This window comes from Oryzias melastigma, linkage group LG16 (assembly GCF_002922805.2).
Source record: "Oryzias melastigma strain HK-1 linkage group LG16, ASM292280v2, whole genome shotgun sequence".
In the NCBI taxonomy this organism is placed as follows: domain Eukaryota; kingdom Metazoa; phylum Chordata; class Actinopteri; order Beloniformes; family Adrianichthyidae; genus Oryzias; species Oryzias melastigma.
This window is the reverse complement of record NC_050527.1, coordinates 13,920,871-13,946,446: the sequence shown is the minus strand read 5'-3', so window position 1 is coordinate 13,946,446 and position 25,576 is coordinate 13,920,871. Positions and strand designations below refer to the sequence as shown.

At 37.4% G+C, this 25,576-nt stretch overlaps 1 protein-coding gene across 1 annotated transcript in view; it reads left to right on the top strand.

The window, feature by feature from the left end:
- Positions 1-25,576, top strand: part of LOC112144076 (A disintegrin and metalloproteinase with thrombospondin motifs 16) — a 64,643-nt gene that overhangs the window by 32,835 nt on the left and 6,232 nt on the right. The window contains exons 10-18 of the mRNA XM_024268395.2: positions 2,349-2,502; positions 5,522-5,617; positions 10,994-11,142; positions 12,061-12,233; positions 12,358-12,488; positions 13,691-13,814; positions 13,947-14,191; positions 14,278-14,419; positions 16,641-16,767. Of these exons, the coding sequence (XP_024124163.1) occupies positions 2,349-2,502; positions 5,522-5,617; positions 10,994-11,142; positions 12,061-12,233; positions 12,358-12,488; positions 13,691-13,814; positions 13,947-14,191; positions 14,278-14,419; positions 16,641-16,767 (1,341 nt within the window). The remainder of the gene's footprint in view (positions 1-2,348; positions 2,503-5,521; positions 5,618-10,993; positions 11,143-12,060; positions 12,234-12,357; positions 12,489-13,690; positions 13,815-13,946; positions 14,192-14,277; positions 14,420-16,640; positions 16,768-25,576) is intronic.

Below are 25,576 nucleotides of genomic sequence, written 5' to 3'. Positions count from 1 at the left end.
GTGCTTTTATTGTCTGCTCTAGAATTTGATAAAATAATTGTTCTTACCACCTGATATCAATGTCACAAACAAGTAACCATATGCAAATATCTATTCTTCTTTTTTATTTTATCTTTACCCTTTCTGATTCAGCTAAAGTCCAGATTGTGTATGTAACAGTGATTCTCCTGCTCCTTTCCGTACGTTTTTCGGCACGTAAAAACTCAATCAGACTTTGAGAATTTTCAGTAATCTTGCTATCAAAATGTTCAGCTTGTTTAGGACATTGCTGCTTGTTCTCATAGAATTGATATGTTTTACGTATTTTAGGATTGTACACAATTTTTACAATTTTTCAGCCCCTTTGGAAGTGAATGGGAAATTCTTCAAATCATTTAAAAACTTCGTGCACTTTTTAAACTTAAGAAATTTTAATATCAAAACGTTCAGCAAGTTCAGGAAAATCCTGTTTGTACTTTTGGCATTCATATATTTTACAATTTTTTAAATTTTAGGCAATTTATGGGATTTTTTTTTAGCCCCGTAGAAATGAGAAATTCTTCAAATACTTTGTGCACTTATATCTATCCAATACTGATATCAAAACATTCAACAAGTTCAGGACATTTGTGCTCTTGATATTCATATATTTTACGTGTTTTTACATTTTCTGCAATTTGTGCGAATTTCAGCTCCATAGAATTGATTTTGAAACCTGCAGGTTTGGTATCAAAACATTCAGGACAATCATGCTTGTACTTTTGATATTCACAAATTTGACATTTTGTAGCATTTTATGCAGAACTTTCAAGAAATTCTTCAAATTCTTTGTGCACTTCCTGCAATTTCTCCACTTTTAAGTTTAGCATTTTATAAAAGCTTTAGCTTTAGCATTTTCAGCAAATCACTTCAGCAATTACGTTAAGTTTTATTCACCACCACATTCAGCAAAAAACCATTCATAGTATCATTATCTGTGGAAATGCAACTTTTCTAGTGTTCTCTGGTTTATTGCAGGAGTTTAGGTTCTAAATAAAATCTATAATAGGGGAAATCTGTGTTGCATAAACCCCTCCCTAAACACTTTATACGCTTTTCTCAGATAGACATGAACATTTTCATATTTTTTTTTCTCTTGTTTTAACTCTCAAAGTTTAAACCTTCATAGAAAAGTATGTCCAGTTTTATAGAATGATTTTTGTAGATTTGGCATGCCAAATGCCTTCTTTACAGGAGGCACATCACGAAGGAGATTGATTGGCAATGTCCTACAGCCAATCAGGACGCAGAACACACTGCACTGTAAAAAAAATGTTAAAAAATAACCTCCAAAACAACATGATTGCAAAAGGTGAGCCGCAATATAACGAGGGATGACTGTATACAAAAACTCCTTAGTTGTAATTGCATTCACCAGCTGCCCACTAAACATAAGCCTGGTAATGTATAACTGTTGAGACCTACAGGGCATGCTAAAGAAAAAGACCTTTTGAAAACTGTTCTCATCACCAGCTGACGACTCCGTGTGCAGTGTTTATAGCTCAGACTTTGGGGAGAATTTCTCATGTGATTTCTGCTTTAAGGGAATATTTCATGACTTTTTTTTTTTTGCAACTGAACATAAAAAAATGGTTTTACCATTTCATGTGTGAACTACTCAAAAAGCTGTCTGCGCCTATGTTTGCATGCTGGATCCATTCATACTCCTGCAGATGTGTGTGTGTAATCTATTCTTCAGGATCTTTATAACGTATGACACAGGATATCAGAATGTTGCACGTGCAGAGAGACCATTGTTCTCTGCAGGCACATTAGACTCATAAAGCCGTGGAATATCTTGTACGCAGACACACATTTACCCTGTTAAAGCAATCAGAACCGCTTGCTAACACAATGAACATATTTTGCCATCTTTCGCGTGACGTTTCCCTGCCTGCCTGCCTGCAGTGTTTCTGTATAGAATTCTGTGATATCAGTTAACACTGGAAACCCCCTGCTGGGTACGGAAATGAGCAACTTTTTATGTCTGTCATAATTAAGTGTCTGATGCATTAAAGACGTTGCGCTCAGGTTTGGAAATGTGTTGTGTTGCTAGGGCAACATTTGTAGTTGCCCTACAGTTGGGGGCAATGGAACATGTGGATGCTAGCTGCTTGATTTTTGAAGTTTTTTTTTTTTTTAAACCAATTTCACATGACTGCACATGCAGTCACACCACTTACTATTTTGGACTTTTGTTTATTAACTTGAATCTCATGTCCGTTCCTTGTTTATAATCTCTTCTATTTTCTGTTCTGTGTCCCTTTCATTTGTTTTTCTTTTTTCTCTCTCTCTTTTGGCCTCTTCATTCACTTTATCTGACCTTCAAGCACTGCCCAGGCTTTGTGTCTGTCAGATGAACCCAAAGCAACAAAAGAGTATCGCTACCCTGAGAAGCTGCCTGGCGAGTTGTACGATGCAGACACACAGTGCAAATGGCAGTTTGGGGAAAAGGCCAAACTCTGCACTCTGGATTTTAAGAAGGTAAATTCTTATTTTTCCTCTTTAAAAAAATAGCATACATTTGAAACAATAAGCACACCCTTATGATCCAGATTGCATACAAAGCGACTGATGCATTGTTTTTCCCAGATAAAAGTCAAGAATTTGATACCTAGATGAGATAAATGATGCCGAGGAAAACTGGGTCAAAAGAGGGAAGGAAGACAAAAAGAAGGAAGGGTTACATAAGCTCATGCCCACACAGGCACACTTGCACACACATGCACTCACAGCAAACAGTGAGAGTTATATCGTTCAAATGCTCAATGGGACAGATGACTAAATATACTCTGGAGCACTGCCAATGGGAATCTCTGTGTTCTGCTCTCCCATTGTTTCAACACAAAGATCAGTTTGCTTTTGATATCCAACCAAACACTTCTAGTAGGATTTACTTTCTACTTTATTTCACAAGAAACTAATGTAAAATGTTGTTTGTCAGAAGATGACTTTCACCAGTAGTGGTCCCTGTAATAACACACATGACTTTTAGGATCTAGGAGATTTGAAGTATAGAGGAAAATACATGTCTAAAGATTTTGCTGTCGAGTGTCTCATGGAAATAGTATTTCCTATGGTGTGCAAGGAAAGTAATGAACATTAGAAGCTCACAATTAAAAGCGGGTCACCATTAACAAACACAAAAGTCAGAGTTTGTAAATCCATCAGCGAAGGTAAGTTGCTGAACTGTTTGTTCAAGCGACCACTATCAAATAAATCTATGTAAACGTGCATATATGCACATTTTGGTCGTCCGTGTTCAAAACTCTCATGTTTACACATTACTACGCAACATTTTAAGACTGTTTTAGGCTCTACGTCCATTGAACACCTGTTGAAAGTTAAACCAGGTGAGATTTTGACCAATCAGGGGCACAGATTTGTAAGTGTTGTATAGATGGTGTCCCCTTTAATTCACAAAAGTGCCAAAAAATTGAAAATTGATCAATAATAAATTCACATTGTGGCCAGAATTATTTGACACTGAGTCTTAAATAAATCAGAATAGAGTTTTGACAGAAAAAGCCTGGAGCAAGATTCTCAAGATTTGCACTGCCTTGAGCCTCTTCCAATCGGGGAACTATCATTCACAAAAGTTCTGTAATTTTTTACAATTACATTTTTTAGTTTACATCAAATTAATTTTTTTTTTTGACGATTTACTCAACTCAAAAATTTTGTTTGATAGAAACCACTGTTTTTAAATGCAGCAAATGATCAAATGTTTCACTTTTTACTAGGGCTGGGTATCACCAATAATTTCCAGAATCAATTCGATTCACCAGAGCCTGGATCCATTCAATTCTGGGTTTTTTTTCTAGTTTTTTTATCTTCTCAATTCCATTTGATTCAATTTAATTTTGAGTTAACACAGTTTACACATTTAAGCAATTTTGTTTAGAAAACACATTCATAATCTTTATATCTGTTTCAAAGATTTTTATATTAATCTGATATAGTTCACACACTGTAAAATGTATTGGTAAAATTATAGTAAGATTGTTAATACATACAGTGTTACATGGATTCTCTAACAGAGAAGCTCCAACAATTGTTCTTCCTCTCCTGGAGGGTGTTTCAGTTTGGCCACTAGAGGGCGATTCAACTATAGCACTGCGCCTTATTCCAGAAGAAGAAAGTTGGAGCAAAAAACAGTGTTTTAAACCACAAACAGTTAATTTAACAAAGCATTTCCTTTAAATGTTTTGTGAAATTCATGCCTGGGGGTTATAAAGATGTTCATTTAGTCAGCAATGTATGTTTAGGTCTATCGAGCGTTAGCATTAGCTGTCCTTTGGGAAATCCCATTATACGTTTGCATCAAGCTAGCGGACTTTAGCTTTACGCGTTCGATCGATCTCTACTTTTACGGATCTCTTATTGATCTATTAAGCTTAGATCAATTAATCAATTTTATCAACCTACTTTTATTAACAGTGTATGCTAAGTGTGTGTTCTTGAACACACAAAAACATGGTTTTGAACACACATCTCTCTCTGAGTGAACGTAGCACAATAGATGCATTAATGTTGAAAATTACAAAGAAAAGATAAATGCAAGTCATGCGGTAGACTCTTGATCAACACGATAATGCAAAACTAGTCTAAGGACATTATAATGACAAAGCAGCTCCTGGAAAAGAAATTTAGAGATGCTTCACTAAATTGCATGTAAACCCACACTGTCTAATAAAATAACTGAGCGTCCTGTGATATATGTGATTTAAACTGCAGCCTAGAAACAGCCCAAACATCCATTTATTAATTCCAGTACATCATGTGCTTTAGCACTTGGTCATTAGAAGGTACATAGGATCTTTAAAAAATCCAAAGCATTTGTTTTATTCATTGTCTCACCAGGAACTAGTTTTTAATACCATATTTTTGTCTCAGTTGTGCAATTTATTGTATAATGAATACATATTTCATGAAACAATGAGAAGAAAAACAATAGTCTGCTAAATTAAAGAGGAGGAGTTACCCGCAAATAAAGAAAACATGTTTTCATGTGCTTGGAGTTTTTTCCTTCTGTCAAACTTAGCTTTTCATCTCCATGTGTCTTGTTCTAACTCTTTGCTACTTTTATTGCTGCCAAATTTCTGAGCAAGGAAAACAGACGAGACAAGTGGGTCTTAAGACGAATACCATGGTGGTTCTTGGCAGCAATTGGCTGAAGCTGAGGTTCTTGTCTGCATCAGCTCTTGTCAAAATCTGACTTAGTAATTTAGACACTAGTAACGGGGAAATTTTGCAAAGTGTCCAAGTTTCTTAGGATATGTAAAAAGAGAAAGCCCCTGAAGTTTTCTCGTTTAAATCTTTCAAACAATGTAGAAAATCGTGACTATTTCCAAAACACTGCTCTTAGTCAGGCATGAATCAGCTCCTATGTCTACTTCCTCCTGTATTCACTTGCCATCTTTTAATATCTCCCAAGAGACCAAATAGCTTTGATGCTAGTTATCATTCCTCCAGCTGTAAGCTCTGTTTGTTGTTGTTCCAGGATATCTGCAAAGCTCTGTGGTGCCACCGTGTTGGGAGGAAGTGTGAGACCAAATTCATGCCAGCAGCTGAAGGCTCAGCCTGTGGCCCCGAGATGGTGACTATAATGTGCTTTCTGTGTGCATATGTGTGTTTGATTGAGGAGAATTTTGGTGATACCCTGTGACTAAAAAATAGGCATCATATGAGTTCCATGGGAGGCATTTTGGGGACTTTTTTTTGTGTCAAAATAAGTGGCCAACTCAGATTTTTTTTTTATTTTTTTTTTTTATGCTTCCTCCTTTCCGGGGATTAAATGTTACCTTTAACAAAAGAATCCTTGTAAGAAATGGAGCTAACGTGACCTTGCCATTTAGAAACATTTATTTTCAGTTGATAAATCAAGACAATATGCCGTTGTCTTGCTTTTGTCTGTTACAATTATTCATGCCAACTTCTTACCAATTGGATCCTATAAAAAGCCACTCAGCAGGAGGCCCCCCTCTCTCCTTTCTTGTGGTTTTGATGAAAATAAAACACAAGTGAACCCAATAACACTCACATTATAAGTACTTTTCTAAAGCTCTTCGTCTTGTTTTACTGGACTAATAGGGATAAATTTTTGTGTACTCATTTATGTCACTATCTTTTCTTCGCTTTGTCAGCAGGCTCCTTAACTCATGAACTTTTGAGGCCTTTTTAAAGAAAGGCTTGTGAGTGCTGATGTGTCATGCAGAGAAAGAGACATTCCTTCCCTAAAGGACACCACAGACCACTGAGACAGTAAATTGCCTTCAACAAAGAGCATCAGTAATGTATACAGCAAACAGCCTGGGTTAATACTGTAATAAAAGCTAAATTTATTGAGGAATTTCTAGTGCAGTCTTTTTTTTTTTCCAAGAGAAAACAAGTAGAGTGACATTTCTTTTATCAGCATCCTAAAGTAAACTTTGCATCTTAGGGTAAACTGTTGAACTTCCTGGTAGAGGAGATGAAGAATTTTTACTGAAGCCTCATTTTGTATTAAGCTACGTTTGCTCTAGGCTTGGAAATGCAAGTTTAAATAACCATTTCCAATGAAAACTCTATGTAAACATGCGCAAATACGCGTTTTGGGGTTCTGCGTTCAAAACTATCGCATTCATCGCAACTCAAGTTTCTGCAACTGTTTTTAGACTGCACATACAAAACACGTAGCCGTTTAACGCACATTAAATGATAAACCAAGTCGAAACTTTGACAGATCTGGGACAAAAAATGTATATTAAAACTTTCCACAAAAACTGCCGCAACAATTATAAAAATCTGCCACGAAATCCTGGAGGGTCTGAAATGGCATCTCTATTCATCCACAGAAGTTCTGCTTCGTTCTGCGTTACGTTACCTTCATGCCGCCTTCAGCAACTCTCGTTCAAGCGACAACTTCCACTAAAAAGTCTATGAAAACACATAAATACACGTTTTGGGCTTCTGTGTTCAAAAGTATTACAGTTACTTGTAGCTGTGCAAGTTTCTACAACTGCGTACAAAATACATAGCAGTTGAGCGTGCAATAAAAGTTAAACCAGGTCAGACTTTGACCAATCAGGGACTTGGATTTGACTGGAACGTACGGATGGTGTCCCTTTTTCTTCATGGAAGTGCCAACCGTTTGAAAATTGATCATGTTGGGTAAATTAATAATTGCTCATTTCTATGACACACAGTCTTTTATATATTTAAATACAGTTGTGAAAAAAAAAAAAAAAAACCTGGAGCAAGAATTGTCAAATTTGCCCTGCTTCATTAATTAACACCAAGCCTCTTCCAACTCTAGTTGTGATTGCTAAATGCGCTTTTAGAGCCTGAACATAGCATTAGAGCATATCTAATTTCATATCAGTTTGAATGCAATCCCTGTTTCTGATAGAGGCACTGCTCTCCCTCCTGGTATTTTTTTCCCTTAGGGAACAGCTGGTTTGTTGCTGATGTGGCAGAAAAAATGCCATCAGCATTGAAGCCAAAAGCAATCTGTGTTCTTTATTTATATTTTGTTTCTCTTCTGTCTTTTTCAAGACGACCCTCCCACAAGGCTCGGTCCCTTGACAGTCTATAATGTGCATTTGCCTCGCAAGATTCTGAGCCTCAGAGTTTAATTTCCCTCCGTGAGACAATTAGCTGAACACAAACAATGACAAGCTCACTTCAGAATTCATGGCAGTAAGCTGCGAGGGGAAAACCTGAGGGGAAATCAGCTGTTCCAGCATTTACTCAAAGACCATGAGAGTATTTAGGGAGGTGTGTGTGAAACATTGTGTGAGTGTGATTGTGGGCTTGTGTCCAGGCATGAAGGCACCATGAGAACAAGAGAAGCTGAACACACTATCAGTAACTCTACCTAGGAAGGTTGCAGGTGCTCTTTGTGTTTGCAGCTTCCAATTTTTTGAATAATGTCCTGTTCAGATTGAAACTTGCAGGCAGCTTTCATTCTCAGTGAATAAAGCTGTTCTTACACAGTCAAAGTACTACAAGCAAAAGACATAAAGTCACGTCTGTTGGATGTAGTTCACTCTAGTCAAAATGTTCCATCAACTTTTGTTGAATCAAACGGCAGAACCAAACCAAATGACGTCAGTGCTGTCCATTACGAGCAAAAAGCAACCCACAGAAAATATGTGAATTACCAAAAAATATAAAAATGTCTGCTGGGTAAGTGTTGGGTCTAGATGAGAAGATGTATGTGGTTTTAAATATATAATTAGAAGCCAGATTAATTTTTTCTTTTCTTGTTAATGCTTGGGTAAATGGTGATCAAAAACCCCAACCCGACCCAACCAGATCTTCAAGATTAACTTTAATCCCAGAAGGCCTACAACATCAAAGAATTAAAATTTTTTGGAATTTAAATGTTTTTTAAAACCTTTAATATGAACCATAAAAAAAATGCAATAGCAGCTTTTTTTTTTTAAATATAGATTTATGACCCGTTTGGTGATTTGTTACATTTTTGCTGACCACAGTGCTAGTTTAAGATGCAATTATTGACATATATGTTCACGAAAAAAGAACTTATTTACCTACTGTCTCAAATTGCTTTTTTAAGCCTTTAAGAGTAAACTATATCCTTATATATAATGATTTGTTACCTTTGGCACTCTAAAGAACAAATTATTTATAAAATATGAGTTATTTTTGTGAGCTCTTTCCCCCCGATCTCTGAGGCTCTGCCTTTTGTTCCTTGTGGGTGACGCCCATTTCATGACTTCAACCTAGAGCCGCACTCTGCAGTGTGTCTGCGTTTAGCCAGTGAAAACAAACAACATCTGTACTTTTGCAAAAATTGATGTGCATATTGTGCAAATAAAATGAATGCCGATCACTGCTAGCTCTGCGGAGAAACTTTGGGTGTTTGTGTTGTCCTGGGGGCGGAGCTGGCAGCGCAGACGCGTCCTGGAAGGGGCTGTTCTCACTTTTCACATTGCGGGGACTCACTTGTTTTCGTGGGTTGGTAGAGGCTGGTTCTCAGGGTGCAGGGTTTTAGAGTACAGTGTTTCCCCGCTTATTCAGATTTCTTTGTTCGTGGTTTCTCATATTTGCAGATTTTTTTCAGTCAAGTGACACTTCCAGTTCATCATAAAAATTCAGACAAATTGAGACAGTTGTATAAAACCTTTGAGTCTGAAGGAGGTGCTGCGGTTTCTGAGGTGTACCTCGGCTCGCAGAGGTGAGCGGAGATGAACACCATGCCGACCCGTTGGCTACCCCCCTCTTTTCTCTGTGCTCCTTCATGGAGAAATGGCATCAGCTGTCTAAAAAGCGTCTGAAAAAAATCCTGATATTATAAAGAAGATAATGCAGTAGGAAGCATACACTTCTGGTTGTAAGGTACAGAGAGACGGGGGGGGGTTAATGAGAATTGAATATTATAATACAATTTAAAGCTCAAAAAAGTTGCATGATATAGGCCCTTTAAAATAGTGCTACCACATTATAAAAAGTAGTGTTGCATCTTCTCAATTCAGCAAATAGTTTTTTTTTTAAAAAAAGAATAGCAATAGATGAGTTATTCTCACTATAAAGTTTTAAACATTAGCTAAACTTTTCCCACCTAAAGTGTTTTTGAGATTTCATGGAGGAAGCCATTTTGAAATGAGGAGGAAAAACCTTTCTACTGCCTCTATTGGAATGATGATGATCTACAGGCAAAAGCAGGGTACAAGTTATGCGAAATTAGGGAAAGTTTGGATCATTGTAATGAGATAAGGGTGTCAGAAATGCATATATATGATACAAATGGTTAAATAGGTTTAACATGGGCTCTAGTTGGCCAAAGGAGAAGCGGTGCCATCAAAAGTATGAAGATTCACCCATAAAAATAAACCTCAACTTGGTGGGTGGGGAATCCAAAGTGATATTCATCATTTCTATCTTACTGGCTCTTATTTGGCATTTTTATATAACCAAATGGAAGATGACTCTGTTAATTCACCAACGGATAAAAATTATGGTTTAGAAAATGACATTGTTGGAGTCAAGGCAGGAAGATAGTTAGGAATTCCCACTGCTTGGAAAATCTTAGTGCTGCCCCCAGCCTTTACAGTTCCACGGACAGTACATCTGAATCATCAAAAAACCTATGTGATAATAAAGGAACAATTTTACAAATTAGGAATTTTTTTAAGATTTACAAATTTTTCTTGTATTTTCTTCCTCAGATGTTTACTGAGAAGTTTAATTATGGGGATACCAGTACCACTTTACAGAGGGTTTATGATAACATAACCTGTATTTTGAAGCTATTATTTCACAAACTATTAAAGAACCTCAACAATATCAAAGCTAGACAAGCACGCAAAAAAATGGGGTTTTAATGATTTAGGAACCTAAAGTTAAAAGTTTATAGTCTGGTAATAATTAAAGATGATTTGAAGGAAATGAAAAAAATATTTATCGATGTTAAACCAACATGTGCATCCTATAAGCCTGTCATAGCAATAATAGTAAATGGTGTATATACTTAAATAGCGGTTTTCTACCTTCCTTGAAGGCCCAAAGTTCTTTACAGTCACAGACCCATTTACCCATGCACACACACATTCACACATTGATGATGAACTCTGGTGCCAATCTATAACCATCAAGAGCATTGTGGCGTTCAGTGTCTTTCCCAAAGACACTTCAACGCATGGGCGGACAGGGTGGAAGCTGACCCTGCGATCTTCATATCATAGGTCGACTGCTCTACCTCTCCGCCACTGCTGCCCCAAAAGTAAGCATTCTAAGAATGCTTCTCATCTACAAAGTGGCAGAGAGGGCTGCCACAGAGACAATGTCCCACATTGATCAGGTCATGTTTTTAGATGTGAAAAAAAATCTCTATGGCGTTTTATTATTTTTTTTTCTTTCAATCCCTTTTGTTAAAATTGGTTCAATAATCCCAAGTAGTTTCAAGAGTTTACGTGGAATCCTACTTGTACATCAGTACATTATGTAACTGCCTTGTTATCTCCTTCAGTGGTGTCGTAGGGGCCAATGTGTAAAGCAGGGGGACGAGGGCCCGGGGCCCCAGCACGGCCACTGGTCGGAGTGGTCCTCCTGGTCCGCCTGCTCACGCAGCTGTGAGAGTGGGGTCACCTCCCGAGAGAGGCAGTGCAGCAACCCCCGGTAAAAAGATCTTGTCATTGTTCACCTAGACGAAGCAAACTTGTTTTTTGTTGCACCAAGTGTATTTTATATTTGGATTTTCCAATCTTAACACTAATAAAGGATATTTTCATCAAACGCTTTATGCAACTTTAGGAGCAAAAATGTATTTAAACTTGTCCTTGGAACAAAAAAAAGTTATCCACATCTATTTTATTCTCCTCGTTTATCTTTTCACTTAGTTCCGCCTTCCTTCCATCCATCACCCAAGATCATTTGTATTGTCACGTAGTCAACAGTGCCTATTCAAAGTGTTAGGACCTCATCTTCATCATGCCAAGACTTGACAGGCTGTGGACTTAAATTGGACAGAGAGTAATTAGGAAAAAGAAAGAAAGAAAGGGGAGGACAGATGGTGGTGGAGGGGCAGGAGGGCTGAAACAGGTAAGGTGAGTGAGGCCAGAGAGCCAGATGGGGGAAGTAGGTGGAGAAGTCAGAGAAAAGATTAAATCAGTGACAGATTTAATGAAGGGATGTGAAAGGAAAGAGCCCCGAGATCTGGAGAGAGAGATAAGCAACAATGTAATTGAAGGGATAATGGCGGAATTGTCCTTCCGAAGGATAACCTAAGGATATACACCTGTAATAGGAGAAACCTCCACAAAAGGCATGCTTTCGCACAAGCACACACAGAGATAAATTCAAGCACAAGTCATGACAGCGCGATGAAGTGTTGGTTGTTGAATAAAACTGTTTGGAATTTGCTTGCTCTGCACATCTAAGGTATTTCCTCCTCCAGAAGAGTCTGTAGTTAAAATTTAAGGTGCATGCTAACACAACCACAACATTTAGCATTTGGACTCTAATGAATATGCCATGTAAGATTCTGATTGTAGAACATAGTTGAAAGTTGTCATGTGTTTGGATGTCTTTCTGCAGACCTGCCTATGGAGGGAAGTTCTGTGATGGCTCTTCCAAGTCGTATAAACTTTGCAACACTGTAGATTGCCCCCAGAATTCTACAGACTACAGAGCACAGCAGTGTGCAGAGTTTAACAGTAAACAGTTCAGGGGGTGGTTCTATACCTGGAGACCGTATACAAAAGTGGACGGTGAGGGTGTTTTGATTCTTTCTTTTCATAATTATTTTAAACTTAAAATTTCACACAGATTTAAACAGCTAACTACTCATAGAGGGGCAAATGTATTCACATGGGTTGTTTTCTGTTCCTTTAGATCAAGATGTTTGCAAGCTGTACTGTTTTGCTGAAGGCTATGACTTCTTTTTCGCCCTGGCAAGCAAAGTGAAAGACGGGACACTTTGCTCAAAGGACAATACAAATGTTTGTGTTGACGGATTGTGTGAGGTAAGAACAAGTGAACAACAGAAATGCGCCAGTGACCTTGTTTTCTCACAGTTCTCACCCACTCGGATCATTTTTTTATCTATTTTAAAAAAACGTTCCCAAAATCAAAAACCTGTGTCGTTTTCTGGGACATAGTTTCTGCAAACTACGGGACGCGGCCCGTCAAACTATTTAATCTGGCCTGCTAAACTAGGATAAATTATATTAATATTCCTTGTTAATTTTGTATTTTCCTTGGTGTGTCCCCATTGATCGCACTCTACAAATAAATGGACATTTGTTTAGACATAGAAAGTTTGATGTTCTTTCGTTTTTTTTCCAAATCAGGCATGCCTTTTCCAACACCACATGAATGTAGCATTTCTCTAAATTTGGATTTTTCCCTGATGAATTTCAACCCATTTGTGCAATTGGCACTAAAATGAGAACAAAAGCCACAGTTTTGAAATAAAAACTCCAAAATGTTCTGTTTAAAAACATATACTTTTTCAAAATTAAAGCATTTTTTGTCCAGATTGCATGTTTTTTTTCTTTCTCTTTCAAGGTGGATTACCAAATCACTCCATGCATCTGCTGGTCTGGCCTTTTTTCTCAAATTTTAGAATCCTTTGCAGCCAAAAAGTCAAAAAGTTTACAGCCCCTCATACCTCTAATGGAATTCCAATGGAATGGAATGGTTGGGTTGAAGCTATTGTAGCCACCTGTTGATTGGCAGAAAGTTATGACGACATTAGAAAGCGCCACTATAATGCTCATTTAAGCTAACGTTTCCAACATTTGTAAGCATTCGAGTTATTGCGGTTTCTTGTGTACTCTTTTGGTAACTAGTCTATATTGAAAATGCTGCAAGGCCTGGTCTGATGTGGAACTGCAACCGTTTCTTGCCATCCTTGGCAACAGTGTGATACAGTGTGAGCTTGAGACATCGCACTACAATGACACAGTGACACGCTAGCGGTCTACACCACGAATGCGCCTGAAAAACAAACAAGTGGAAGCGAGGCTTAACTGAGTGGAAATGCATGTCAGAATTAACTGGACAATACCGTACCACTCCTTATTTTACTCGACTGGACCGGACCTCTCAGTGGAAACAAGGCTTAAGTCACAACTTACAGAACCAAGTAAATGTGTTATGATCACTTGTTGGGTTTATAAAAAATCAGATTTGCCTAAAACTTGATGATGGTTTTCACTCGCAGAGGGTGGGGTGTGACCATGTTCTGGGCTCCACAGCCGTCCCGGATGCTTGTGGTGTGTGTAAAGGTGACAACTCCACCTGCAAGATCTACAAAGGGCAGTACACAAAGCAGCATTTCACCAACCGTAAGTCATCTGAAAACCAAAAATAAAGTAAAAATGAACAGATAATCAATATTAACACACTTTTCAATGACTCTTTGTTAAGATATTTTCAAGCTTTTAATTATTGTTTCATTTTAAAATGCTGCCTTTCAGAGTATTATGGGGTGGTTACCATCCCAGCAGGAGCTCAAAGTATCCGTATAATGGAACTGAACACTTCCAGCTCCTATCTGGCTGTCAGGGACACCCAGAGACACTACTACCTTAATGGCTACTGGACAGTTGACTGGCCAGGCCGACACTCTATTGCTGGAGCAATTTTTGAGTACAAGAGACCCTATAACAGGCCAGAGAGCCTCCTGTCGGCCGGCCCTACAAATGAGTCGCTAATTATAGAGGTGAGCAATCGGAAGCAACAGCACTCTGCCGACAGTTCCAGTGCTCTTTTACCTGACTGTACGCTAACACATGATTCCTTCTTTAGATATTGTTGCAGGGCTGGAATCCAGGTGTGCGCTGGGAATACACTCTGAGTAATACAGATGACAGACTGATGAAGAAGCCGTCAAAACACAATTACTCATGGGCTGTTGTACGCTCCCAGTGCACAGCGACTTGTGCTGGAGGTACATATGAAAATTTGAGATCTATTTCTTTTCCCCTTATGATTGACACAATTCTTTAAAAGTGTAGAAGAGGAAAAAAAAAACAATTTAAACTAAATTTGTTCAACCATAGATAAAGGGGTGATCACTAGACGAGTATTTAACTCAGTCTGGCCCCTCTGACCTTTAATAAAGCCTGCGTTTAAATGGAGAGAAGAGTGTCCCAATCATTACTGAGGGGACATTAAAGGCTCTTAGTTAGAAATATCTGGACCTCCTCTTGTTCTGTTGGAGACCCTCCATTACACACACAAACACACTCATCTCTGTGATCAGTGGCTACCCCAACCAAAGGCCCAGCACAGTACACACAGTTTGTTTGTTCATACACGCTAATTATGGCTAAATATGCACTGAAGCATTTGTACATGAGCTTGTTTTGGGGTCATAAGTGGAAACAAGTCTACCCTTCTACATTTTGTATTGATTTAAAGTTATAAGCTGGTCTTCTTTGAGTTTTGGTCCGAAGTTGTTTATTAAAGAGTGTGACTGTCTAACTGACTGGTGGAGATGTGCAGTTTGACCTTGATTTGACCCCAAAAACATTCCAAACCTGTATTACGGTTTCACCTAAATCCTCCAAAAGTGTTTTTGTGTGTGTGTGTGTGTGTGTGTGTGTTTGCAGACTTATCAAAAGCCGCTGTGGATTATGTTATATGGGTTGATAGTTTAGGACAAAATCACATATATGTTTAATTTATTTAACCAAACAACGTATTTCCATTACATGCGTGCTAAAAGAGCCGCGGCTCAAGAGCACACATGTTTTAATATCCACCAACCTTCTTTTCTTTCCTCTCAGGGGTGTTATACTGTCAGTGTGAAACATATTGCTTTCAGGTTATTAAAATAATACCATATGTTCAAATGCACATGCTTGTGTCAAGAACAAATGTCACCTTCTTTCACCCTTTTTTGGTTCTGAAGTTGCTTATCAGAATATAGAATTCATGTGGGGCATAGGATTGACAACAGCATATCATAAAGTAACATATTTTCACAAATCGATCCTCAAAAAAATTAGTGGCTTGGAAATATGGTATAGATTTTACTGAATTTGTCATGCTAGACATTTTACAAGTCCTTAACACTTTTAAAAGAAATAGAACTTTATACATGTCTTTAGGCTGTAAATTAATCCACAACTTCCATTATGAAAAGCATCATTGTTTAAAATATGGATAAATATGGAAAACTTGCGAAGACATATTTTAGTCACAACAATAAATTTAGCAACCAAACTTTTGACTTATTCGCATTATAAGTTAATATACAAGAGATTGGAGAAAATAAGATACTCAAACGTCAAGTGTACTGTATGTCTTAGTGGACATGAGAAAACAAAAGATGGTTCTGTGACAAAACAGATCACATAAGTACAAGAATTTCAACTTTTATTTTTTTATTTTTTATTTTTATAGATGATTTGTTTATTTTCACTTATGGAATAAAAAAAATCCAAACAATTTAGCAGCCCAACAAATAAAGCTTTTGAAATCACTGCACATGATGCATCAGAAACAGAATGACAAAACAACAAGGACATTTTAATTTTCCTTCAGCTCAGTCACAGTTCAGGCTATTTTTTTTTTTTTATTTTACCTTTATTTTAACAGGAAATCCCACTGAGATTAGATCTCTTTTTCATGGAAGACTTGAGCTGAAAGGCATCATCACATGAAATTGAATTAAAACAATTAAAATGAACAGTACAACAATAATTAGCATTACTACCTAATAGTAGTACTTTGAGAGCAATATATACAGTATGGCACGCAGGAGCCCTGGGTTCGATTCTCAGGTTGTCCACTGATCTCCAACCAGATTGGGTCTCTAGGCAAGACCCTTGACGCTGCTGCCTCACTGGGTCCCTGTGCCCCTCAAGTACAGGGTTGTGTCAGGAAGGGCATCCGACATAAAAAAACTCTGCCAAATCACTGATGCGTAATAGCGGGTGCTGTTAAGCTGTGGCGACCCCGAAAGGGATAAGCCCAAAGTGAAAGAAGACTCTGGCTAAAGGCTGCAAAAATGCCCCATCAGAAAATCTCTACACAATCTGAAGAATTGTCGAGAACCAGACAAATATATTAAACAGTTGAATTGAAAGAGAGTATATTCATATGACGAACAAATAATTCATAAAACTGATATAACTCAACTTTGCCATCTCTGAACTGTACAGGGCGTATGAGCACCAAAGCGTCATGCTACAAAGACATGAGAGTGGAGGTGAACACGTCGTACTGCAACCCCAAAATGAGGCCAGCCACTGGAGTGATGCCTTGCAACACCCAACCATGTCCTCACAGGTCAGAACTTTTTATTTTTCTATTTTTTGTTATGCTTCCCTTTGTTGTTAACTTAGTGTAAATAGAGCTCCATAAATGCAAATGTGTGAAGTTTTATATCAAAAATCTGCACTTGTTCTACTAAAACATATTAGCCAATATGTTTTCCTAATTTAGACATGTCTAGTACTATTTAAGATTATCAACCTTTTGTCTCTTATTGCTGTTAACATTTTTATCAAGCTTTCTTTAACCATTTTTAAATAAAATTAGACAATGTGCAGCAATTAGTTTTTTTGTTTGTTTGTTTGTTTTTGACATAAACAAACAAACTGGATTTTTGTCCACAATGTTATGATATTTTATGTACTTTTAGTATTGACCTTGGATTTTGCAATACTTTGTTGACCTAATTTAGAACTTATCACATATTGTACTTTATTGACAAGATTATTTTAGTTATTTTATTTTAAAATAAAAGTCTTGAAAGTATATTTGAACTTTAAAAAAAGTACCTAAGAATTATTTAAATTAACATTTGGCTCCTCTTTTTTTCTGTGTTGCACTTGTTTTCCATAACATACATTCTAGACATTATTACAGCTGTTGTCAGCTGCCTGTTGTAAAAATGATTCTATTTTACACCCAAAACATGTGGAGTTTTAATTTAAGTTTTTTTTCTCCACATTTCTCTTTCTCACATATTCCACACCTACACATCTGTTCTATAATTCCTCAAGTCACCTCAATTGAGCTATTTTGTGGTGAAATAAACTATTCCAATTTTCCCACATCAATGCAATAAGTTGTGTATACTAGATTTCCCATTTTTAACTAGTTTAATGAATCACCTGCTTTGTAATCATGCAATTTTCTCGCATTCAATTGTATGTAAGACATGTAAAGAGGGTAAATTCCAAAGGATACTCCGTTCGTGTCTTCATCTAGTCCAGCGTCATACCTCATCAACTGTTGGTGAAAGTCAGCTTCTGCTTTTGCTTAAAACGGCAGGCCAAGTCCTTTGTAAATATTTGCACGTGAAACCCTCATTTAGGGATGAGGCTTTGCAAAGAAACACAATTTCTTGGGGTGTTTCCCTTTTTGGTGAATAAGCAGATGTAGAAAGTCGCAGGTGTCAATCAGGCTAAAGATTCCTCTGAAATGGAAGACAATGACTGATAGAAGAAAAGTGGGACCAGGCCCAAATAGTGATTGTGCTGCAGCAGGGAGTGATTTCAACAAAGTTCTTTTGGCAAGATCTCTTTGTTTTCATCCGTAGCATGCCCAAGAGTATTAAAGACAAGTCAAATGTTGTTTAAAGCTGCATAAATCTTAGAGACTTGAGCTTTCATGGACAGTCGCGACCCGATCGAACACAAACTGATGATAAGGGTTACCCATTTTTCTGCTGTGCTCCATAGTTGACGACACTGTTAAAATTAATAGGAAGCACATTTCAAAATTGTGTTCATAATGATTATTTTTGTAAGAAGTGTCGCTGTCAAAACTAAATGTCTGTATATACAGTGCTTGAAACATGTGCATATTTTTGCAAAGTGGACAGAAGATAGATTGACATTTTACAGGTTACGCTAATAAATACAATTCTAAACAGGTTATTGGCCGCAGAACTAAAATACCAGTCAAATCTTTGCAGGAACCAAAAGGGGTGCAGTATGTCATTCGTGAAACAGCTGTTTCTGTGGTATTATGTCCCCTGAGGGCACTCGTTGCTGGAGTAATAATTTCTAAGACATGACGCAGACGTGATCTCTTGATCCACACTCCTAAAATATAACATCATTTTTTATCAAGTTCTTTCTCTTGTTCACAGATAGAATACATCCTGCAAAGTCAATTTCATCACAGACTTTCTTATAGACATGGTCACACCGACTTCATGGTCAGTTTGGAGTTTTAGAGTAATCCAAGATGCATGACAGCATAGGAAAGATGTTTATTCCCTTAAAAACCCGAAACCTCCATTAAGTTTCTGAAATACTAACGCCATATAAAAGACATTACAATAAAACAATGGAATTCGCTGCAAGGTCCTTCTGTTAGACTTCAGTCATTTGGATCACTTTTTTTTTCTTTAAAAAAAAATGTACTGTTTGTGGTTTGGATATCTATTTATCCATTCAACATGAATTTTGGATTTTTCTGGTTTGTTGATAACAAATTGTACACAGATCAGAAAATGATAAATTGCTTGGCCTTGAATAACGTCTCAATCCACAAAGAAAGTTTTAAGCTACCCGTAAATGAGTGTTTCAAGCTTCGTGTTCAAGTGACCACTTCCAATGAAAAGTCAATGTAAATGCGTGTAAAGACACATTTTGGGCTTCCACATTCAAAACTCACAGACAAGTTTCTACGACCGTTTTTGGGCTCTACATGCAAAATGTGCAGCCAGTGAATGCGTGTTGCAAGATAAACCAGGTCAAACTTCCACCAAGCAGGGACTTGGATTTGATTGTGATAGTATCCCTTTAATTCACGGCCAAACATTTGGGAATGGATCAGGGAGAAGAAATTAATAATTGAGATTTGTACCAAGCCAGAATTCTATGACACCAAATCTTTCATATATTAGAATAGAGCTGTGAAAGAAAAAGCCTGGGGCAAGATTTGTGAGATTTGCACCACTTTGACGTTTCACACCAAGCCTCTGCCAGCTGTAGGCAAACATGGCGAGGAAACACTAGAAAAATGAAGAAGAATTCCTCCCTGCTTGTCCGATGTGAACATCATGGGCTAAATGTGCATTCAAGAAAGTGCATTTAACACATTGTGGAAAGCGTGTTACATGCCCAGTGTAACCGTCTCTTTAGACAAATAGATGCCAGTCTGTCAAGGAGTAACAAGCAACATTTTGTTAAAGAAATATTTAGACAAAATGGCAATTGATATGGAGGTTTCTTATACCTTGTGCATTGACTGTCTTTTAAGGATTCCAAATATCACTCCAATTTCTGCAAAATAGGGGAAACTGTTCCCAGTTTTGGTATCTGACCAAATGGGTTTATCTTAGGTAATATCCATATATTGGATAAACATGTCCATAGACAGTTCTGTATGTCTGCTTATTCCACTTAATGTAGTGTATAAAATTAATATTTTTTTAAATTTATTTTTATTTGTTTTTTTAAGCAAAACTAAAACACATAACAAAGATTCATGAAAAGAAACTCAAGTAAATTGCAGGAAGAGGCAAAAAACTCAAATGGTTTATCCAAGGCCTCCACCCAAAGAAATCACACATAAAAAAAAGAAAAAATCAAAAGAAACATAGAAAAAATGACAAAACAAATACCAGTTGTTCACATGAAGCAGAGTATGTTTAAAACAGCAATAAAATCCAATTAAGAGCTGAAAACATAGATATATGATCTATAAAATAACACTATTCAGATAAAAGTGCACATTTCTATGAATAAAAAACAATTTGACCCATGAGAAGCCATTAAAAGAAAACTTTAATAACTCTCATTACAGCACATTAAATGGTCTTTTGACGGTTTTTATCACCTTTTTGCAGTTAACAGGGATCTCAAGGGTATGCAGTCACTTTCCATATTCTGTGATCACGTTTGTCATTCAGAACAAATTGAATAAAAATGAAACTAAATATTCAGAAACAAAGAAAGGGTTCAGGAGGACAAAAACACAGGTGTCGTGAGTGAGAAATCAGGTCAATTTATATAGTATACGCATTCCTCATGTATGGTCCGTTGCCAAGAACTGCATGGTCCACCACCAGCTGCTATTTAACACGTAGGGAAAAGACTGGAGAGGAACTCCCGTAGTGTCCGGTTACTTGACATACTTCCACCCAGGCTGTGTGAGTCTCTTTCCTGCATCTTTTTGCAAAGTCGGTGCAGCCAGTGGTTTCCAACAACAAAAACGTTTACCTCTGATACGTGCACAGACTTGAACATTTTCTTAGCTGCATCTTTTTTTTTTCCTTGTGTAGGAGTTAATCCCACTGAATATAAGTGACAGCAACACCTGCTAAAAAAAAAAAAAAAAAACAAACCTGAGAAAGTCCTCAGGATAAAACATTGTCTAATGTCCTATGAAATCATAGAATCCTAGTTATATGTAGCATTTATTGCTTGTTTTATAGCAACCAACAGATGTTTAGAAGGGGATTTCTCCTCTTCAAAGTCATGTCACCAGTTGAAGTTTTTACTCAGTGTGTATATTTTTCCATTCAGGAACATGTATCCTTGGAAAATGCTGCATAATGACAGACTACTCTTATATTCAGTGTCAAAAAAGATTACACTAAGTGGTGATCATACTGACAGAAAATTTACATGTGAGATACACAAAAATGAGGCTCGGGATACCCAAAGTTTTATTAGGTTAGACATTTAAGTCAAAATAGCGTCATTGCGTCATCAGTTGTACTAATGTGAATTTTATTATGTAATCATTGCCACTTTTCATTCATGGACCTGTGAGTATAGTCTACCTCTGCCAATGCACTGATGAGTTGAACTTGTTTGTTTACTTTGGATTTAAAATGCCTTGTTATGGTGGACTTGTAAGCAATAATTATCTGAAGGCCTGTATTTGCTTGCAATTACTGTTACTTAGGATTCTAACACCATAGAAACATTAAGTTAGTTTGTTGTTGTTTTACTCTCTGAATAATTTCCTGAGATAGCAATGGAACTATATGTAGAAAAATGAACACCTCATATTATTGTTCCAAACATGTTGTGGATGTTAGTAATTTAATTTATTGGTACTTTAAAGTTCACGTATTTTTATTCAACAAACCAATTTCACACTTTTGTCGATTGTTCTTGTATGAAGAGATGCTTCCTTGTTTAAGAAAGACATTTCTAATGTTTATCTATTACATATCTTACCTTCCACCTTAGTCACACCTACCCTTACGTGTGGATAGTGGCGGTCTGTGGGCAAAAAATGGGCAAACCTGTACGAAGCCTGCACAAAATATCAAGGTAGTTGTTCAATAGGTGAAGCTAAAACATTCATGCACGTTTTTTTCTACAGGCATGATGGGAGGGACAGGTTGTAGCGAACACTTAGACAACACGCAAGGGTGAAGTAGGTGTGATGTAGACATGTTGTTTTTTCAAGCCTCCTATGGGCACTTGCATATCAATTGCCCACACTGTCACCATGGGTTCTTATGGGTTAAAAATGTTTACACTCAACTGTGCAAAAACTCTCTATTTTGGCCTTGTCTTGTCTTGCAGTTCCACAAAAGTATAAAGACATTTATACTCATAGTGACACAATGGTGTCCTGCCAAGAAACAGACTACCTACTTTTACAAAAGCGTGCTATTCCTGCCAATATTGAATAGAGTTAGCATTATCTGTACATTTTATACTTTCTTCAGTTCCAAAGTACTTTTTCAATCTCAAGAAACCAAAAATGGTTCTGTATATAAAATAGCTTTGAACACATACATGTGAGCTGCATCAGAGAAAGAACTACAATGGCTTCCACAAAGGTTTGAAAAATAAGTTTGGGCCATTAATTGAACTAAATAACAATGGTTAAAAGATGGATGTACATAAAAATGTCACACAAGAGTTGAATTACTCATTTGCACTCAGTGCACGCTAAAATGGCAATGTTTTTTTTTCAAACCACAGTTTTTTGTTGGCAGCGTAGCCAGTATTATTCAACTCAAAAACAGGTCCTGACATCTGAATTTCCTAAAAACATGATTTAATGACACAAAGATGTTGTATTTCTTTGCGGTGCATATTGAGGATAATTTGCTGTGATGCTAAAAACAGCTTATTGGTAAAATAAGTCGTGAAAAAGTCTGAAAATGCAGAGTTTGTGTTTCTATCCGTTATACAGAAGCATGTGTGAGGTTTTCAGTCCCCTTTTCACTCATCCATATACGCGCACTGTTTAGACCCCCAACTGATGTGTCCATTAGCCTCAGTTGGTAACACTTCCTGAATGGTTTAGACCCTTTTGATGCAGAGTTTGTTTTTTTCCCTCTTTGACCTGTCCAGCTGCACACACACACGTGCACCACCCCCTCTCCCATTAGACACACACACAGTAGTCACCCAAGGATAACTGTCATTTACCCTAAGTCGTGCTCAAGCAGCATTCTTCCCATCTCTCAGCAGTAATTTGTTGTTTGGTGACCCGTGGTCCTCTGAGTTTTAAGACAAAGACACACTCCCTGCAGCTGTAATTTTACTCTTCACAAGTCGGACTGTGTACATAAGAGAATTACGTGCTGTCCGTTTGGCAAAACTTGTGAGTTTACAAGACAACCTCAAAGAGTTTGCACACTTGCAATAGCGACCTATTCGTGGTTGGTAGCTAGGATAGGCTCCAGCTACCACTGTGACCATATTAAAGGAAGTATAGATAGATGCAGGATCGTTGCGTTTAGTTTTCTCTTCCCCCTTAAAGACTGCTCCATCAAATTTAGGTAATATGATACCATCCAGCCACCGAACAGACTCCATGTCTGCCTTTAGCCCCATCCTGACTGCTTTACGACCATGACGGAAAGTGTCCTGTGGAACCACCATCATAGACTAGAATGAGTCCTACGCTGCACCCTGAGTCCTTAAATTTGCAGCAATCTCAGTATTTACTTGTTTAGATGTGTGTGTTTGCACTGACTTTGGAAGCAGTGATAGTGCCCCGCAAAGTAATCCCTCAGCAGTTTACAGCCCTCTCTTAGAGTCTGTTTTCTTCATTATCTTCAGCTTATAGCTGCTTAGCTGTGCCTGTACATGCTTGCCTGTTTATGTACAGTGTTGTCATGTAAACACAAGTGTTACCCATGCTAAGACTCATTTAAGGTCCTGCCGATGCTTCCATCCAGTGAGAAGGATTTAAACAGATAGTTTGGATCAAAGATGGTCCTCGTCCTGCTTTTTGGCAAGCGTAAAAGACCACACAGATACGATCTCCTTCAGCCTAGTGTCACGTGTATTTAGTTTATACTTTAAGGTCTATATTTTTATCAATGCAAAAAACAAAGATTTATACAATCTACAAATTATTAAAAGTCTGGATAAGTAATAAACTTACTTTATTTTGGAGGGATTTATTCACTTCCCTTATTATGATTGAACATTGTTTAAATATTGACTTTGTGTTTTCTTTGTGTATCTGCTTTGGTTTGTCTTAGGAACAGATTACACAAGTTTTAAGAAGTGCATTGGTTTGCAGTTTGTGAGCCCCCCACACTCATAAACTGCGAGCTGAGATTAAACATTTGCTGGGCCGACCACAGCTTGCATGCATGACTAGATCTGCAGACTGTGGTCCTCCATCCGTCCATTCCGAGCTATTCCAGTTCCATCATTTTGCTGTGTCTGCACCCCACTTGCCCCAAACGCGCATCACATCATGGAAAAGGGGTTCTAACCCTGACCCGCAAATATTGCATGATATCATCCGACCTGAACGTGCGGATGCACATCGCAGTTTGTAAGGAACAAAACAGACACTGAGCCACTCTGGCATTAAGACTCACCAGTCAGAGTTTATTTAATCTCACTGATGGCTGTTTATTTGGTGACATATGACACACTGTCTGCGGGGCACCTGACCTTAGTGCTTCAGAAGTTCTGATGCTTACTTAACTTTCTTTTTCAGACAGCAGTCTGGACTACCCATGCTATGTTTGCTATGTAAAGCTAATATCCATTCCTCTGGCATGACTTACTGTGATAAATCCACATCACGAGTGTTTAATGTTGGAAATATCTCATCTCAGTAATCTACATAGTTACAATATGTTTTAGTCTATTGCATTTAGTCAATTGTGAGACCTGTCTGTTTTCAAGTTGTTTTAAAGACTTACTCAGATTAAAATTAAGATTAAAATTGTGTTTGTGAATATTTCTTTATTCAAATCATGGTGAGTCAAGAGCAGACAGAAGAATGTGGTTTAAAAAAGTTTGTAGTTTCTACGCACAAACTACAATCGGTAGAAGGGGCGGAGCCTAACATTTTATATGGTGAGCAATTCCCACTTCCCGCAAATATTTGGCCATTTCTATTTCCGGCGAATGATTTTCAGCTGCCATCTTGTCTGCCACCAGATCTCTTTGGAATGGAAGCCCATGGCAAATGAAAAGATTAAAAATATGTATTTGTAACAGTTTTAACATTATTCATGTTAACTAATTTCATTTAAAAATGTTGCTTTTGTTATTTTTTCAATGATTAAAGAAGCTTGTATTGATAGTTTCTTGATTTTTGTCAATAATAATAATATTTACTCAGAAGTGGAAGGGCAAGCATGGGACAAAGATTTTTGCTGGGGGGGCAGCTGCCCCCGTAGCTCTGCCCCTTATCAGCAGGCCACGCGTGTAAACAGATCGATATAGGAAGTGTGGGAAGGCTTGCAAATTTCTGGCAACTTCTGCCACTCTACAGAAACTATGCCCTAGAAAAAGTCTCAGGTTTTTAGATTTTGGCTAAAAACGGCACAATCATGACCAAAAGACCACCGGGAACTCTTTTACAACAGGTCAATAGATGATGACACTTTAAAATGTATGGCTGTTTTGACCCAAACCCTAAGAGAAAACATGCACTTTTTAGCCTATCTAAATATTTAGATATTTTGATTTATTTAGATTATGATTAGTTAATATCACTAAATATATCATAAACTTTTATTAATGTAAAAAACAATTTACACAAGAGTGGATTTTCCATCTCTGTCCTTTGGTCATAATAAATTTCGACACTTATTGTAATATCATGCTGTTTTTCAATATAGTGATCTGTCAAAGACTTTACTTCTTTACTTTTTTTTTACATTTTTTTTTTTGTTATGCTTGCCTAT